Source organism: Seriola aureovittata, chromosome 2 (assembly GCF_021018895.1).
Source record: "Seriola aureovittata isolate HTS-2021-v1 ecotype China chromosome 2, ASM2101889v1, whole genome shotgun sequence".
NCBI classification, from domain to species: Eukaryota; Metazoa; Chordata; class Actinopteri; order Carangiformes; family Carangidae; genus Seriola; species Seriola aureovittata.
The window spans coordinates 25,579,688-25,598,096 of record NC_079365.1 but is presented as its reverse complement, the minus strand read 5'-3'; the positions used below and the strand labels follow the sequence as shown (position 1 = coordinate 25,598,096).

General features: G+C 37.8%; 4 protein-coding genes across 4 annotated transcripts; all 4 read left to right on the top strand.

Annotated features, from left to right (window-relative positions):
• The first annotated feature begins 1,096 nt into the window (after positions 1 to 1,096).
• Positions 1,097 to 2,088, top strand: LOC130181905 (transcription factor HES-2-like). The gene has a single exon (XM_056396392.1). It carries the CDS (start codon positions 1,097 to 1,099, stop codon positions 1,415 to 1,417), a length of 321 nt encoding a protein of 106 aa, XP_056252367.1. The 3' UTR covers positions 1,418 to 2,088.
• A 2,565-nt stretch (positions 2,089 to 4,653) lies between these two features.
• LOC130181886 (transcription factor HES-1-like) lies at positions 4,654 to 6,113 on the top strand. Its single transcript, XM_056396368.1, has 2 exons — positions 4,654 to 4,835; positions 4,949 to 6,113. The coding sequence occupies exons 1-2, from the start codon at positions 4,713 to 4,715 to the stop codon at positions 5,279 to 5,281; spliced, it is 456 nt and encodes a 151-aa protein (XP_056252343.1). The 5' UTR covers positions 4,654 to 4,712; the 3' UTR covers positions 5,282 to 6,113.
• A 3,980-nt stretch (positions 6,114 to 10,093) lies between these two features.
• On the top strand, positions 10,094 to 11,699 carry LOC130181896 (transcription factor HES-1-like). Its single transcript, XM_056396380.1, has 2 exons — positions 10,094 to 10,216; positions 10,330 to 11,699. Exons 1-2 carry the CDS (start codon positions 10,094 to 10,096, stop codon positions 10,660 to 10,662), a joined length of 456 nt encoding a protein of 151 aa, XP_056252355.1. The 3' UTR covers positions 10,663 to 11,699.
• Positions 11,700 to 15,252: 3,553 nt separating this feature from the next.
• LOC130181876 (transcription factor HES-7.1-B-like) lies at positions 15,253 to 17,914 on the top strand. Its single transcript, XM_056396357.1, has 2 exons — positions 15,253 to 16,628; positions 16,742 to 17,914. Exons 1-2 carry the CDS (start codon positions 16,506 to 16,508, stop codon positions 17,072 to 17,074), a joined length of 456 nt encoding a protein of 151 aa, XP_056252332.1. The 5' UTR covers positions 15,253 to 16,505; the 3' UTR covers positions 17,075 to 17,914.
• The last annotated feature ends 495 nt before the right edge of the window (positions 17,915 to 18,409 follow it).

Sequence of the window (18,409 nt, the reverse complement as noted above, 5' to 3'; positions counted from 1 at the left end):
ATTTCCTCTTCAGCGGGGTTTCTGTCGGTGGTCGTCTCAGTCTCATTAAGACGGTGTCGGTTCTTGCTTACCTGCAACTCAAACCATATAATTGGGAGCATAATGATAAGTGTTATACAGAGTAGACAACAGATGGTACCCATGAGGCCACAGAGGCCTGGTTGTCGAAACGGATGTCATGGTCGTGGACTATCCATGTTTAATTTTAGAAGATAACTCAACTTAACAGATGAATTATTAATAGGACTGGCTAATGCTAGGAATAACACAGTAAATATAGAAGGCAGTTTAATGCTAGAATCTTCATTTCACCCCACGTTATTAATGCTATCCCTTTTGGTGTTTGACAAATGGGTATATAATTTAAATTGGTTATTTGTTCATTTGTCATCAGTATCTCTTCCATAGAAAGCTGGTAACCCATGACACTTTCCTCCTACTATCTACAGGTACTGATGGTTTCTTCACTGGTTTGAGACGAGTGACCCTATTTGTTTCACTCCCCTTTGTAGCCAGACTATCCCATGGAGATGCTGAGGTCAGTGATCTAGGTCTCACCTGAGTCTTTCTCCAGAGAAGATAGCTGATGTGCTTTCTTACAGTGTGAGAGATGGATCCAGGAGCCTCTTTCTGTGATCTTTACTGCTGTTGGCGTGCTCAGGAGAACCTGGAATGATCCTTCCCACCTTGGGCTGGACCAGGTTTTCTTTTTAATGACTTTGACAAACACCCAGTCCCCTGGAACAATGATAGATGTTGGTTGTTTAAGCTCCTGTGTTGGAACAGAGTTAGCAGATTGAACACTTTTGTTAGCCAACAATATGCAGGGTCTTCATCTGAGACTTACATTACATTATGCAAGGTACAGAGGGCAGGCAGTACTGCTGAGCCAGAGACGTAGGCCTCTCAACCCAGAATCTCAGTTACATACCTGCAGTACAATAACACACACACACACACACACACACACACACACAGAAGTATGGTGCTTGAATTAGATAAAGATCCTGATCCTGGGTTTCACAACCTCCGGAGGGATCTGACTATTTTCTGGTATTTACTTGAGTCAATTGCCAGTTAAATTTTTTCAGACTAAATGGTGGAGAAGTTACGCAGAGAGCGAATCAACAGCAGCATTGAGCAGCTCAAGTCTCTGCTGGGTCCAGACTTCCTCAAACAGCAGTCAGACTCTAAGCTGGAGAAAGCAGACATCCTGGAGATGACAGTTTGCTTCCTGACACAGCTGCAGCAGCAGAATCAACAGCAGAGAAGACTGCTGAACCTCGTCAACAAGTTGCAGTCTTCCTCTGAGAAGAACCTGATGGAGGCTGACTTCTCTCTCCTGAGCTCCACAGTCCAGACCAGCATCACCAAAGAGATCAGGCCAGTCAACAGCGCCCTCTGGAGGCCGTGGTAGACACTTACAGACTGGACTTACTACTAGACAAACTGAGATGACCATGTTGGTCAAAGATTACTGCAACTGAATTCTATGAAATTTAAGGACTTGTTCTTCTGTATGAACAGAAGGCTGTAGTTTGTATTTTGTGCATTTCTTTGTGTAAGATGAGATTTCCTAATGGAAATGACAACAACAATATCTTTCAGGTTAAGAAAGAGAACATCTTGTCATGCATGTTGCATGAATCAAATATAATTGCATCAGCAATTATTATTATCATACTTCACCATACATCATGTATCGGTGGTGTGTAATGCTATGGTAACATTTGTTATCTTTTGATTGGTATTGATCATTTTGATAAAAAACTACTGAATGTCCTTTTTTATGGACATATTGTCATAATTGATGTTTACGATATTTTAATCTCTCTGATTATTCAAAACTGATCTGTTGTAAGGTCCAAATGTTTATTCTTTTTTTTTTTTTAAGTTCTGCTAAATATCACAATTTTGCTGTGATATGTCTGTGCTTCACTGTGTGTCATGTATTGGTAAAATATAATGCAACAGTGATATTTGTTGCCCCTTCAGTACTATTGATCATTTTGATCAAACATCTTAATTGTCCTGTTTATGGACATTTTTTCATGATTGACTTTTCTCACTTTATGTGATTATTCAAAACTGATCTGTTTTAAGATCAACATGTCTAATCTTTTTATTGTAAAAGGTTTCTTTAATGTCACATTGTCACAATTTTCCAGTGACAATATAAGTTTTACTTTTGAGAATGAACTACATTTTTTGGTTAATAAGAATCTGACCTGTTGTGAGGGCAATTTTAACTGTTTCTTTTGTTCAGTAATCACAAAAGTTTAATCCATTTGGAAAAAACTCTCAAAGGAGAGTGACTACAGTGTCCTCCAATATTGTAAACTGTTTGTCTTTTATAAAGACAGATGTTCCCTTACTCTCTCTGAGTACAGTGTGTCTTGTGGGAATCTACAAGTTGTTGTTGTGATGTATCATCACCTCTGGAGCTTTCATACTTGCTGTGGCTCATTGTGCCTTGTTGAATAAACAAACTTTGGAAGATGAAAATGTTGTTTCCATGTCATTGTCAGTTATAGTGATCCATTTCATAATGATGAAAGTCAGACATCCTACTTTGTTTTCATTTTCTCTAAATTGATAAAAGCCTCCATCAATGTTCCTTCCTTTCAATGACACATCAAAATGAAATTCAGCACACACAGTAACAGTTCATTCATAACAAGCATTTTTAGTGTAAATCTAAAGACAGTAAACAAGTTTGATTATGATTTGTGATGAAGAGGGATTAACAATCTTTTGTCATATTTGAAGTAAGTCATCTAACCAAATGAGAAAATGTGTCCGACACTTTTGCTGCACCATTATTTTGGTAGAACTGTGTGTATTCATTTTTAAGTTAACAATTTCCCTCTTTAAAGATCTCACATAGTGTATCTAATGTGACGTATAATAGGACACACTTCTATTGTTCCTCCACTGAAAGGACAGAGTGTGGGAAACCAGGAGCAACTCACTCACAGAGCCCTGTGGGACAATAGATCCAGACCTTTGCCCTGAGGAGACAACGATTAAAAGGGACACTGAATTGCAAAATGAAACTTATTGATCTGTTATTAAGCCATGTATCAATTTTTCACCTTTTTTTTTGATTGTGGTAAAATAGCCTTCACCAGTTTCACATTATTGCCATTTCCTAAAGTTGAGACTAAGCAAAATCATTGAAAAACATTCTGTCAATTAGGTAAAGTATAAAAGGAGGTTGATATTTAGATTTTCAAATATATTATGTTTGTTTAATTTAATCAACATTTCAGTATTACAACCTTCTGAGATTTGGCCACTGAAAAAGAGACATTGGAAGAAACAAGGTTATTTACTAATAAAAAAGGGAGGTCAATGTTTTACTGGAAGAATATGACTACAGCCAAGTATCACAAGTTGAATTCAGTGCATATTGGTTATTTTTACACTACAGGTTTCTAAAGTTTTGGAATGTCATAGGTGATTTCCCCAACAGATTCCACTACTCCAGATTTTGATTGTATATATTTGGAAATAAAGACATGATGAGCGTTTCAATTTAAAACCAAAAGAGGAGCCTCAAAAGGTTCTTCTGGATTTAGGCAAAGCCCTCATGTCTTTTAATGCACAGAGTGTGGGAAAGCTCTGGAGAGAAGAGTTATTAGACTGATTAGCATCCTTGACACCACCAGCAGCCGACTATTCTCCAAAGTGATTTGGCACACTTCAGGAAACAGCTGCCTCAACCTCCCAGCCTCATGTGTAGAGCTGAAATTTTGATTCACTTGCTGATAAAATGGAACAGTTATGATTGGATGATCAAAATGTGTGGCAGTGATAGAAAGTTGATCTAATAATCTGCAAAATCCATACAGATGACCCTTGATAATAAAACTGTCATCATACTTTTAAATTTTGCAAACTGTCAAAGACAACCAATGGTGTTCTTTCCCTCCAGATGGTTGATGACGTCAGGCTCTGTTCCTACTACAACACACGTCCAGTATCAGCCACACAAGCTCCATTCAAAGTCCCTTTGTGGTTCATTGACCACAGCACAGGGAGGCAGTGTGGGAAGCTGAGAGCAACTTTCTACTCACACTTATGACTGTCAACATCTGGGCAGCAGCACAATCATTGTTCATGAAATTTGCCTTTTACAGCCTTATGTAATGCACAACTGAACTGACTTCCATAATACAATAATATTTTATTACCCCTCTCAGAAAAGAGGGAAAATGTCAAAATGAAAATTGAACTACATTATTTAGACAGAATAAAGGGGTCACTTGCTAGATTTAAGGTTATGGCTCAATAAAAATGTTTAAACATTGAGTTCTACTACCACAACACATTTCATTTAGTTACATATCAACTGTATTTTGTAACAATAGATATAATAATTGTCACTGTCCCACGTGTGTGACAAAATGATCAGCGTGTGCTCAGTGAAAGTCATTGATCCCAGCATCAGGCAGCAGATCTGCTCTCTCTACAGGGTCACCACTTTCCCAGGTTCACACAGAGCTCTGTGAGTCTCTCTCCATCACCCCCAGTCCTCCACCTGTTCCCCTGGGATCTAACTATTGTCCTCTACTATGACCACTGAGCATGTGGCAGCTCAACAGTCCTTTTTCTTTTTTAGGCTCTCTCATTGGCTGAGACTGTGAGAAACTCCAGCCAGACCAAGACCCACACATTCATATGGAGATGTGGGACTATAAATAGGAGGCATGAAGACAGCAGAGATCAGATTCTCTCTACAGAGACCTCGACAGCACACAGATCCAGCCATGGCACCTACAATCACTGCACCAATGACCAACTCTCAGGAGCATCTGACTCTGACCCACAAGGTAAATTGGAGATTCAAGGAGACTCAATCTTCAATCATGACAAGTTGTATTTGTTAATGCTAACACTTTACTCCAGGATATGTTTATTAATGACTTTGTTCTTCTCTCTGCAGCTCAGAAAACCTCTGGTGGAGAAGTTACGCAGAGAGCGAATCAACAGCAGCATTGAACAGCTCAAGTCTCTGCTGGGTCCAGACTTCCTCAAACAGCAGTCAGACTCTAAGCTGGAGAAAGCAGACATCCTGGAGATGACAGTTTGCTTCCTGACACAGCTGCAGCAGCAGAATCAACAGCAGAGAAGACTGCTGAACCTCGTCAACAAGCTGCAGTCTTCCTCTGAGAAGAACCTGATGGAGGCTGACTTCTCTCTCCTGAGCTCCACAGTCCAGACCAGCATCACCAAAGAGATCAGGCCAGTCAACAGCGCCCTCTGGAGGCCGTGGTAGTCACTTACAGACTGGACTTACTACCAGACAAACTGAGATGACCATGTTGGTCAAAGATTACTGCAACTGAATTCTATGAAATTTAAGGACTTGTTCTTCTGTATGAACAGAAGGCTGTTTATATACTTTTGTCTATTTCAAACTTTCTTGTTAAGAAAAACATCATTTCCTGTGGAAATAGTGAAACAGAGTGACATTATCTCTCATATTAAGAATGAACCAATGTCATGCATGGTGCATGAATCATATCAAACATTAAGTAAATGAGTTTTTACTATGATAAATAACTTTTATCACATTATGGTGGTACATGAAATGAAGTATACTACTTCTTGAGTGTTGATCATCATTTTGATCAAACACTTGGATTGTCCTTTGTGAGGACATTTTGTCTCAATTGACTTAATTTCAATGTCTTTGATTACTAAGTATGGATCAGTTATCAGGTCAATGTGCAACTTCTTTAAAATCCTTTTGTTGAAAAGGTTTGCTTCTGATACAGTCTAAGACTGAAATCCCAATGAGCTTTTTTTGAGTGAAAATGCATTGCCTCACTTTGTGATTATCTAAACTTGATCTGTTCTAAGATCAGTATTCTCCTTTGCTATAAAGTGCAGATCATCTTCATTTTAATCTATGTTTTATGTAAAACTAACTGATGATGATGATGAATCTCATACTATTTGTCTTTTGTAAAGACGACTGGTCCTCTACTCATTTTGAGTGCAGTGTGCCTTGGACATGTTACCAAGTTATTGTTGTGATATGTCATCACATTTATGTGCTTCCAGTAGGAGCTTTCATAAAATGCATCACTGACTTCATTTCAATAAAGAAATCAATGTGATCTAAACAGTTTTTGTTTTCCCATCATTTATTCTTGCCCGGTTATGCTGTTGTGACTAGCGATCATTTTCCAAGTGTCTTATTTAGCATTTTTCTTACTTTAGTAACAGAGTGCTTTTACATTATTCTATGAATAGGGAAGGATCAAATGAAAACCTGCTTGCATATAAAGTTACTACACTAACTTACTATAGGATGAAGGACAAGAGTCCTTTTAACATTTTTATTACGTAACTACCAGAGTGATGTGATATAACTATCAATAAATAGTAACGGTCACCATTCATATCTGGCAGAAGAGTGCTCTCTATTTTGTCTTAAATCTGAAAATAAGACATTTTCATGTGGATTGATGAAGAGATTTGATGAACTGGTATTATCCATCTAACTTGATTTACATGCAGTGGGTCACTATTTGTCATCAAACCAGGTGGAGAAATTTTCTTCATGCCTCTGGTTAAATTCCAAAGGTTGCTGAGTCATAGTTTTGGTTCGGTTCTCGTTTCCTTGTGTTGGAATGTGAAAATGTTAAAGATAACGGTCGCCTCCTAATGTGATGGGTAATGAGACACACTTCTATTGTTCCTCCAGTGGAAGCAGTGAAAGGACAAAGTGTGGGAAACCAGAGAAAACATACTCACAGAGCCATGTGGGACAATAGACTGGGACCTCTGTCCTGTAGAGGTTAAAAAGGAATATGTGGGGATCAAAATGAAAACCCGCCTGCTTTTGAAGTTGATACTCTATTGTATTCAGGAAAACAATATTTTAAAAGTGCTGGATAACATATCGTACAATTTTAATATTACACAACATGATGAAACTAAAACTTTGAAGTGTCTCACAATTATATTATTACAGAAACTGAATCTTTATAAAAATACGAATGGAACAAATCATAAGATTGTTCGGTATGACTCTCGGGAAGAGCACTGTGGTGCTTCTGAGAAATTAAGATCTGTTTTGCCTTTATTTTATCTCTGATTTTATTTTGACAACTTACTGCAATTTTAAAGAAAATTAAAAAATAATCCAATGACATCCATCATCTATTGCTAATGGTACATTTATATTATAACATTGTGTTAAAAACAAAGAAATACAATGAAATATAATTAAAAAAATAGTGAATCCTGCTTTACACAAGATAATCTTGTTTTAACATGGCAACCAGTAACTGTCAGTGGACAAAGTGTGGGAAAGGTCTGGACAAGTCAAACCATGGCTCAGTGTGATTAGCATCCCGAACCACACCAGTAGCCGACTATTGTCCAGATGGATTTGGCACACTTCAGGAAACAGCTGTCTCAACCCCCAAAAACCCCAAATATAAAACAGCAATTTTTAACTAGTTAATGATACAATGGTTCTATAGGGACTGGATGTTTTTTTTAATTTTCTACTAAAAGCTGCCAATTTAGTATAACTCTCAAGACTTGATCTATTTTGATTATATTCCTAAAAATTGTCAAACCTCTGGGGCGACCAATGAGGTTCTTTCCCTCCAGCTGGTTGGTGACGTCAGGCTGTGTCTCCATTACAGCACACGACCAGCATCTGTCACAAAAGCTCCTTTCAAACTCCTTTTGTAGTGCACTGACCACGATTCATGGGCTAAGTGTGGGAAGCTGAAAGAAACTTTCTACTCACATCAACTAACAGCCACAAGACAGAGGACACACCTGCTACATCTGGACACCAGGAAACAATAGAAAACTTTTTCTCAGTTTAAAACTAAACAGAAAAAGTCAGATTTTGGACTGAATTTCACTCAAATACAAAGACTGTATATAAACTCATTGGTTTCAGGTGTACCATCCTGTAATTAATGTATTTGTAGTGTACAATGCTATGGTAATATTTCTTATCTTTTGATTGTTAGTGATCATTCTGATAAAACATTCAATTTTCCTTTTATATGAGCATATTGTTTTAATGGACTCTACATCACTTTAAGTGATTACCCAAAACTGATCTGTTCGTCCATTCTTTTCAATGACTGTAAATGTAAAAGTTTTTATTTAACGTCACACTGTCACGGTTTTTAGCAAAACACATTATCTCACTGTTCATATGGAATAAGTCAAATCCTAAAAAAATGAGAATACAGACATTTCAAAGATGCTGTCGTTGCACTGCTATTTTGGTATAATTGTTTATGTCATGTGTTTTAATGTTGAAAATTTGAAGTGAACCATTTCCCTCTTTAAAGAGCTCACATAGTGTATCTAATGTGAAATTTAATAGGACACACTTCTATTGTTCCTCCACTGAAAGGACAGAGTGTGGGAAACCAGAAGAAACTCACTCACAGAGCCCTGTGGGACAATAGATCCAGACCTTTGCCCTGAGGAGACAGAGATTAAAATGGACACTGACTGAAAAAAGGGGAACTTCTTGATCTGTTATCAAATCGTATATGAAATTTTTACCTATAAAGGATAAAAGTAGGTTGTTATTCAGATTTTCAAATATACTTATACTCAACATTTCAGTATTATAACCTTATTATATTTGACTATTCAAAACAAGACACTGGAAAAAAACTATTATTAAGTAATAAAAAAGGGACGTCAGTGTTTTACTGAAAGAATATGGCTACAGCCAAGTATCACATGTTGAATTCAGTGCATATTGGTTATTTTTACACTACAGGTTTTTATATTATAAATTTTTTTATATAAATATTTGAATGTTGTAGATGATGTTGCCAACAGACTTTGATTGTACATATGTGGAAATTAAGATATGATGAGCTTTTCAATTTAAAGACAAACAAAAAAAATTCCTGCAACATATTAAAAGATGAGCTTTGAAAAGGCCTTTTGGATTTAGGCAAAGCCCTCATGTCTTTTAATGCACAGAGTGTGGGAAAGCTCTGGAGAGAAGAGTTTGCACTGATTAGCATTCTTGACACCACCAGCAGCCGACTATTCTCCAAAGGGATTTGGCACACTTCAGGAAACAGCTGCCTCAACACTCATGTATCGAACTGAAAATTTGATCCAGTTGCTGATAAAAGGCACAGCTATGATTAGACGATCAAAATGTGTGACAGTGATAGAAAGTTGACTAAATAATCTGCCAAATATCTTGAGCTGACCTTTATGATAAAACTGTCATCATACTTTTAAACTTTGCAAACTGTCAAAGACAACCAATGGTGTTCTTTCCCTCCAGATGGTTGATGACGTCAGGCTCTGTTCCTACTACAACACACTTCCAGTATCAGCCACACAAGCTCCATTCAAAGTCCCTTTGTGGTTCATTGACCACAGCACAGGGAGGCAGTTTGGGAAACTGGGAGCAACTTTCTATTCACACTGATGTTGAGATCTAGACAGCAGTATGAGCTTGATTGTTATTGTATGCAATTTAAATACATTACAGGCATAACTGTCTTTTTTAATAGACAACTGAATTGACTTCCAGAATACAGTAATTTATTCATAAAAAAGTGAAAATGAAAATTTGTCTACATTATTACGACAGAATAAAAGTGGCATGAGTTGCACGTGCTAGATTTAAGGTTATGGCTCAATAGAAATGTTTCGACACAACTATTCTACTTCCAAAACACATTTAATCTTGTTACATATCAACTGTATTTTGTAACCATATGCAATTCATTTTCACTGTCCCACGTGTGTGACAAAATGATCAGCGTGTGCTCAGTGAAAGTCATTGATCCCAGCATCAGGCAGCAGATCTGCTCTCTCTACAGGGTCACCACTTTCCCAGGTTCACACAGAGCTCTGTGAGTCTCTCTCCATCACCCCCAGTCCTCCACCTGTTCCCCTGGGATCTGACTATTGTCCGCCAGGCAATGTAACACCATTCAGCATGTTGCTGGTCCACACGCCTTATTGTCTCACCAAGCTCTCTCATTGGCTGAGACTGTGAGAAACTCCTGCCAGACCAAGACCCACACATTCATATGGAGATGTGGGACTATAAATAGGAGGCATGAAGACAGCAGAGATCAGATTCTCTCTACAGAGACCTCGACAGCACACAGATCCAGCCATGGCACCTACAATCACTGCACCAATGACCAACTCTCAGGAGCATCTGACTCTGACCCACAAGGTAAATTGGAGATTCAAGGAGACTCAATCTTCATTCATGACAAGTTGTATTTGTTAATGCTAACACTTTAATCCAGAATATGTTTATTAATGACTTTGTTCTTCTCTCTGCAGCTCAGAAAACCTCTGGTGGAGAAGTTACGCAGAGAGCGAATCAACAGCAGCATTGAGCAGCTCAAGTCTCTGCTGGGTCCAGACTTCCTCAAACAGCAGTCAGACTCTAAGCTGGAGAAAGCAGACATCCTGGAGATGACAGTTTGCTTCCTGACACAGCTGCAGCAGCAGAATCAACAGCAGAGAAGACTGCTGAACCTCGTCAACAAGCTGCAGTCTTCCTCTGAGAAGAACCTGATGGAGGCTGACTTCTCTCTCCTGAGCTCCACAGTCCAGACCAGCATCACCAAAGAGATCAGGCCAGTCAACAGCGCCCTCTGGAGGCCGTGGTAGACACTTACAGACTGGACTTACTACCAGACAAACTGAGATGACCATGTTGGTCAAAGATTACTGCAACTGAATTCTATGAAATTTAAGGACTTGTTCTTCTGTATGAACTGAAGGCTGTAGTTTGTATTTTGTGCGTTTCTTTGTGTAAGATGAGATTTCCTAATGGAAATGACAACAACAATATCTTTCAAGTTAAGAAAGAGAACATCTTGTCATGCATGTTGCATGAATCAAATATAATTGCATCAGCAATTATTATTATCATACTTCACCATACATCATGTATCGGTGGTGTGTAATGCTATGGTAACATTTGTTATCTTTTGATTGGTATTGATCATTTTGATAAAAAAACTACTGAGCGTCCTTTTTTATGGACATATTGTCATAATTGATGTTTACGATATTTTAATCTCTCTGATTATTCAAAACTGATCTGTTGTAAGGTCCAAATGTTTATTCTTTTTTTAAAAAGTTTTGCTAAATATCACAATTTTGCTGTGATATGTCTGTGCTTCACTGTGTGTCATGTATTGGTAAAATATAATGCAACAGTGATATTTGTTGCCCCTTCAGTACTATTGATCATTTTGATCAAACATCTTAATTGTCCTGTTTATGGACATTTTTTCATGATTGACTTTTTCTCACTTTATGTGATTATTCAAAACTGATCTGTTTTAAGATCAACATGTCTAATCTTTTTATTGTAAAAGGTTTCTTTAATGTCACATTGTCACAGTTTTCCAGTGACAATATAAGTTTTACTTTAGAGAATGAACTACATTTTTTGGTTATTAAGAATCTGACCTGTTGTGGTCAATTTTAACAGTTTCTTTTGTTCAGTAATCACAAAAGTTTAATCCATTTGGAAAAAAACTCTCAAAGGAGAGTGACTACAGTGTCCTCCAATATTGTAAACTGTTTGTCTTTTATAAAGACAGTTGTTCCCTTACTCTCTCTGAGTACAGTGTGTCTTGTAGGAATCTACAAGTTGTTGTTGTGATGTATCATCACCTCTGGAGCTTTCATACTTGCTGTGGCTCATTGTGAATTGTTGAATAAACAAACTTTGTAAGATGAAAATGTTGTTTCCATGTCATTTTCCTTTATGCATATCACGATGAACCAGAGACTTTGTGCATCTGTTGTAATGATTTCCTCTCACTGAAATGACAATGTTCTCGACAGTGAATTTGAATGTACCCCAAACCTACCAGTTTATTGAAATTTGAAGCACAGTCAAACTTGATGTGGTTCCATTAAGATGTTTGATGAAGGTAGGCAACTCTGTTGATCTGGCTATGTTTTATAGCCTCCCCCTATCTCCATTTTCAGATCCTTAGCTAGTTGCTGATATGGTTTCATGGTTTTTGAGTGTTACCACAAGGTTCAAGTCACAATTTATCGTCAGCTGACAATTCCTAATGGTAATTCCTGACCTGCCACAATTACTGTTTAATGTTTGTGTTTGTCAGTTCATGAAATACAAAGTAAGAATGTATCAAAAATTGAAGAAAGGCTCATTTAGTGTCTGTTTGCCGCAGGGACTGTATCTACTTCGCACTTCAACAATCAACAATATGTAGTTGGTCCACAACTGTAAACTGGTAAAGGCATTTGCCTCCCTAAACCCTACACAGGATGTGCAGCAGCGAAAACGAATAGAAGACATAACAGCTGATAGTTTACTGAAAGATTAGTTTGAGTGATTTCTTGAGACAGACACAGTTATTGGATAGTTGTTAGAAATGAAACCATCATTGATGTCGCTTTATTCCTGTTTTGGCCTGTGTTCCATCACAGTGTGTTTGATGAGCAAATATTAGGTTTTGTTGGCATAACACTCAAGGTTAACATCTGGTTTACCGTAATTTGTAATGTATCAACTCAAACAGGGGGTGGGAGGCTGAGGCATAAAATAATTGGTCAGTGATATCAATATAAGACAGACCAGACAGAGGCAGAGAGGCATCAGAGCCATGATGAAGACTTTGTGTATTGCTGTTGTTGTGCTGAGTCTCACCTCAGTGTGCCAGGCTGCATCGCTGGCCTGTGAGCAGCTGCTGAAGCCAGTGGACAAAGATCCAGATGTAAGTCTCCCACCACATTCATAAATAACAATGTATTTTTGTGGCAGCATTATCAGACTAAATTAAATTGAACCTACTTAATCTATTTGTGTTACACTTCTCTTTCCTGGAATGTGTTGTGAGTATCCTATCGTACGACCAATTCTGCGCTCAGATCTGCGCCTGATTTCACGCAAGATTGATAAATGAGGGCCAGTGTGTCTTGTGGGAATCTTCAAGTTGTTGTTGTGATGTATCATCACCTCTGGAGCTTTCAAACTTGCTGTGGCTCATTGTGCCTTGTTGAATAAACAAACTTTGTAATATGAAAATGTTGTTTCCATGTCATTGTCAGTTATAGTGATCCGTTTCATAATGATGAAAGTCAGACATCCTACTTTGTTTTCATTTTCTCTAAATTGATAGAAGCCTCCATCAATGTTCCTTCCTTTCAATGACACATCAAAATGAAATTCAGCACACACACAGTAACAGTTCATTCATAACAAGCATTTTTAGTGTAAATCTAAAGACAGTAAACAAGTTTGATTATGATTTGTGATGAAGAGGGATTAACAATCTTATGTCATATTTGAAGTAAGTCATCTAACCAAATGAGATAATGTGTCCGACACTTTTGCCGCACCATTATTTTGGGAGAACTGTGTGCATTAATGTAAAAAAAAAAAAAAATTAAGGTTAACTATTTCTCTCTTTAAAGAGCTCACACCGTGTATCTAATGTGACATAAAATAGGACACACTTCTATTGTTCCCCCAGTAAAAGCAGTGAAAGGACAGAGTGTGGGAAATCAGAGATAACTCACTCACAGAGCCCTGTGGGACAATAGATCCAGACCTTTGCCCTGAGGAGAGAGAGATTAAAAGGGACACAGGCTTTAAAAGTTAGAACTGTTCCTCAACATAACTCAGCTTTACGACTTTACTTTTTTTGAGTGTTTGAAAAAATTCAGTCTGTTGTAAGTTAACAAATTTAACCTATTTAAAATGAGAATTTTGCTAATGTGCAATGAATGCTGTTTCTCAGCATTACAACCTCATAATACCTGGGCTTTGAACAACTGAAAAAGAAAATGATTTCACACAGTTAACAGTGACAGCCATTCAGTCAAAAGTTTACTTAAGTACACAACTATAAACATGAAAATATACTGTAGGCACCAAAGGTAAAGTACTCATTATGCAGAAAGACAGCTCTGGCAATAATGTTTGTTATGTTGATAGATTATAGTTATTAGTTTGCATGTCTTTACTGTTGCAGCTGGTGGAAGTTGGGGCTAATCTTAATTATATGTAACTGCTAACTGCTAACAATAAAAGCTTATATTCAGCTATAACACAAGCAAGCACCAATATACTTTAAAACATCACACATTACACCCACATTCCCATGGCATTATGGTCATAATAGCTAACTACATCAATTATTCAACAGTGTGGACAGTACAGCGCAGAAGCTAGTTTCTGACTTATAGCTTGATCTTATCAGTTAAGGGAAATTTAACCTTTTTTTGCAACATTATATAGTGGCTTTTGGGCTTGAACTGATCCAATGTGGTGTATATGTATAGAAAATTTGACATTTCTATAATTTTGCATTTTCACGAAGGCAAGTAGGGTTTCACAAATCTGAAACTGTGTCATTAGCTTGACTGGGACGAAGTAATCCAGATTTAAAAAGTCTGGGTATAGTGTTTTTGATGTGGAGCTTGTCTTAAATCCTCCAGATGTGGGGGAAAAACAGTGAAGTCTCCTTTTCCTGCTTTCATAAATAAATTAAAGTTTTCACAAATTTAAAAGTGGGTTTCAACGATAAAGCTTTACTCACCGCTGAAACTTGAAGGTATAAGCGTCGGCGGTGAACCGTTTGAGGATAATATCATTAACAGTAGAAACGATTTTTAAGATTCAAACAAACTTATTTCCCTCTGCCTTTTGTGTAAAGTCGCCGGATAGAGCTTTAAATAAGTAGACTTGGTTTGTTCATCCAAAAATCATCGGTATGTTGATAGAAGACCGAGCAAAGCGCAGCAGAACCACGACCAGTGTTTTTGGGTTGGAGGTGTCGGGCTAGCAGGTTGCAACTGACAAACGTTAGCCGTTAACGTTTAACGATATCTTCACTTGACTTGACTGCACTTTCGTCTTCATATGTTTCTTCAGGTGCTACAACTACCTGGCCTCCATAATGTTGGAGAAAACTTTGACTCACAAAGAGTTTTAAAGGCCATTTAAATGGTAATTTTCTGTTAGCCGTCGAAGTCATTTTTTAAACGGGAAAGGTTTAAGTGTTTACTTCCTGTCACATTAATTACAACCCGAGTGGACAAACACATAATCAGACGTTCCGCCCTGATGTTCTGATCCCAACCCAACACACAAAGAGATTTTATTTATTTATTTTTTTTTTTTTTATTTTTTTATTTTTTTTAGCATTTTTCAATATTAACTATGTAAGTGTCTAAAATGTGAAGTGATTAGGCCTAATTGTAATTTTTCGCGTTGATTGTATGACCTATCTTCACTGTCAGGAGTAATTATTTTTTCTGTGCATCTCACCGAATATCCCTGCTGCCCACACACTGCTGTGCCACAATATTTAAAAAGTCAATTTGTAGAGAGGCACATGTCTCTCTTCTGCTAATGCACCATGTGTGGGAAAGCTCTGGAGAGCAGTTATGAATGACATCCACTCCACCAACAGTAAAGTAATTCTCTAAAGGGATTTGGCACACTTCATGAGACAATCAGGGTAGGCTACCCCTCAGAAACCTCCCACCTACATGTATAGAGCTAAAGTTTTGATCCATGGTCAGTAATGGCACATGATTATGACTCGAAGTTTAAAATGTAAAGTAATGACTACATCTGGGAAATGTGAGATGCCAAATCACTTTGTTGATACTCAATTTTACAAACTGTCACTGCCAGCTAATGGGATCCTTTCCCTCCAGATGGCCGGTGATTTCAGGCTCTGTTTCTATAACAACGCACAGCCAGCATCTGTCACTGAAGTCCCTTTGTTGTTCATTGACCACAGCTCAGGGAGTCAGTGTGGGAAACTGAGCTCAGCTTGTTACACACACTGACTAAAAGGCGGCACGTGTCCAAAGACTCCGCTACATGTGGGCAGCAGCAGGATTACTGTCTTAAGTTTATTTTAAATTACATGAATGGACAATGATATCTTATGGTATTGCTTTTACTAAATGATGCATTTTTGATGAATCAAAATTTAAGATGAAATTATCAAGTTGTATAACATTTAATATTAAACTAGCTAAATTATGAAATTCAAAAAATAGATAATTTTTACCTGCTACATGTTATGCTGTGGCTCTATAAGTGCTGGAAAAAAGGAAAAAAAATCATCTTCGTTTTTCTACATATTTATTCTCATGAAGTGTAATTCATTAATTACAGCATGAATGTTTTTCTCCTTCACGTGTGATGGCAAAATGAGCGTGTGCTCAGTCAAAGTCATTGATCCTAGCGTCATCTGCTCTCTCTACAAGGTCACCACTTTCCCAGGTTCACACAGAGCTCTGTGATTCTCTCCATCACCCCCCAGTTAACTGTTCCCCTGAGATCTAACTATTGTCCCTGAGGCGATGTAACAACCTTTAGCAAGTTGCTGTTCCACATGTCCTTTTGTCTCACCAAGCTCTCTCATTGGCTGAGACTGTGAGAAACTCCAGCCAGACCAAGACCCACACATTCATATGGAGATGTGGGACTATAAATAGGAGGCATGAAGACAGCAGAGATCAGATTCTCTCTACAGAGACCTCGACAGCACACAGATCCAGCCATGGCACCTACAATCACTGCACCAATGACCAACTCTCAGGAGCATCTGACTCTGACCCACAAGGTAAATTGGAGATTCAAGGAGACTCAATCTTCATTCATGACAAGTTGTATTTGTTAATGCTAACACTTTACTCCAGAATATGTTTATTAATGACTTTGTTCTTCTCTCTGCAGCTCAGAAAACCTCTGGTGGAGAAGTTACGCAGAGAGCGAATCAACAGCAGCATTGAGCAGCTCAAGTCTCTGCTGGGTCCAGACTTCCTCAAACAGCAGCCAGACTCTAAGCTGGAGAAAGCAGACATCCTGGAGATGACAGTTTGCTTCCTGACACAGCTGCAGCAGCAGAATCAACAGCAGAGAAGACTGCTGAACCTCGTCAACAAGCTGCAGTCTTCCTCTGTGAAGAACCTGATGGAGGCTGACTTCTCTCTCCTGAGCTCCACAGTCCAGACCAGCATCACCAAAGAAAACAGGCCAGTCAACAGCGCCCTCTGGAGGCCGTGGTAGACACTTACAGACTGGACTTACTACCAGACAAACTGAGATGACCATGTTGGTCAAAGATTACTGCAACTGAATTCTATGAAATTTAAGGACTTGTTCTTCTGTATGAACAGGAGGCTGTTTATATACTTTTGTCTATTTCAAACTTTCTTGTTAAGAAAAACATCATTTCCTGTGGAAATAGTGAAACAGAGTGACATTATCTCTCATATTAAGAATGAACCAATGTCATGCATGGTGCATGAATCATATCAAACATTAAGTAAATGAGTTTTTACTATGATAAATAGCTTTTATCACGTTATGGTGGTACATGAAATGAAGTATACTACTTCTTGAGTGTTGATCATCATTTTGATCAAAAACTTTGATTGTCCTGTTTATGGACATTTTGTCATGATTGACTTTTTCTCACTTTATGTGATTACTCAAAACTGATCTGTTTTAAGATCAACATGTTAATCTTTTTATTGTAAAAGGTTTCTTTAATGTCACATTGTCACAGTTTTCCAGTGACAATATAAGTTTTACTTTAGAGAATGAACTACATTTTTTGGTTATTAAGAATCTGACCTGTTGTGGTCAATTTTAACAGTTTCTTTTGTTCAGTAATCACAAAAGTTTAATCCATTTGGAAAAAAACTCTCAAAGGACAGTGACTACAGTGTCCTCCAATATTGTAAACTGTTTGTCTTTTATAAAGACAGATGTTCCCTTACTCTCTCTGAGTACAGTGTGTCTTGTGGGAATCTACAAGTTGTTGTTGTGATGTATCATCACCTCTGGAGCTTTCATACTTGCTGTGGCTCATTGTGAATTGTTGAATAAACAAACTTTGTATGATGAAAATGTTGTTTCCATGTCATTTTCCTTTATGCATATCACGATGAACCAGAGACTTTGTGCATCTGTTGTAATGATTTCCTCTCACTGAAATGACAATGTTCTCGACAGTGAATTTGAATGTACCCCAAACCTACCAGTTTATTGAAATTTGAAGCACAGTCAAACTTGATGTGGTTCCATTAAGATGTTTGATGAAGGTAGGCAACTCTGTTGATCTGGCTATGTTTTATAGCCTCCCCCTATCTCCATTTTCAGATCCTTAGCTAGTTGCTGATATGGTTTCATGGTTTTTGAGTGTTACCACAAGGTTCAAGTCAGTTTGAGTGATTTCTTGAGACAGACACAGTTATTGGATAGTTGTTAGAAATGAAACCATCATTGATGTCGCTTTATTCCTGTTTTGGCCTGTGTTCCATCACAGTGTGTTTGATGAGCAAATATTAGGTTTTGTTGGCATAACACTCAAGGTTAACATCTGGTTTACCGTAATTT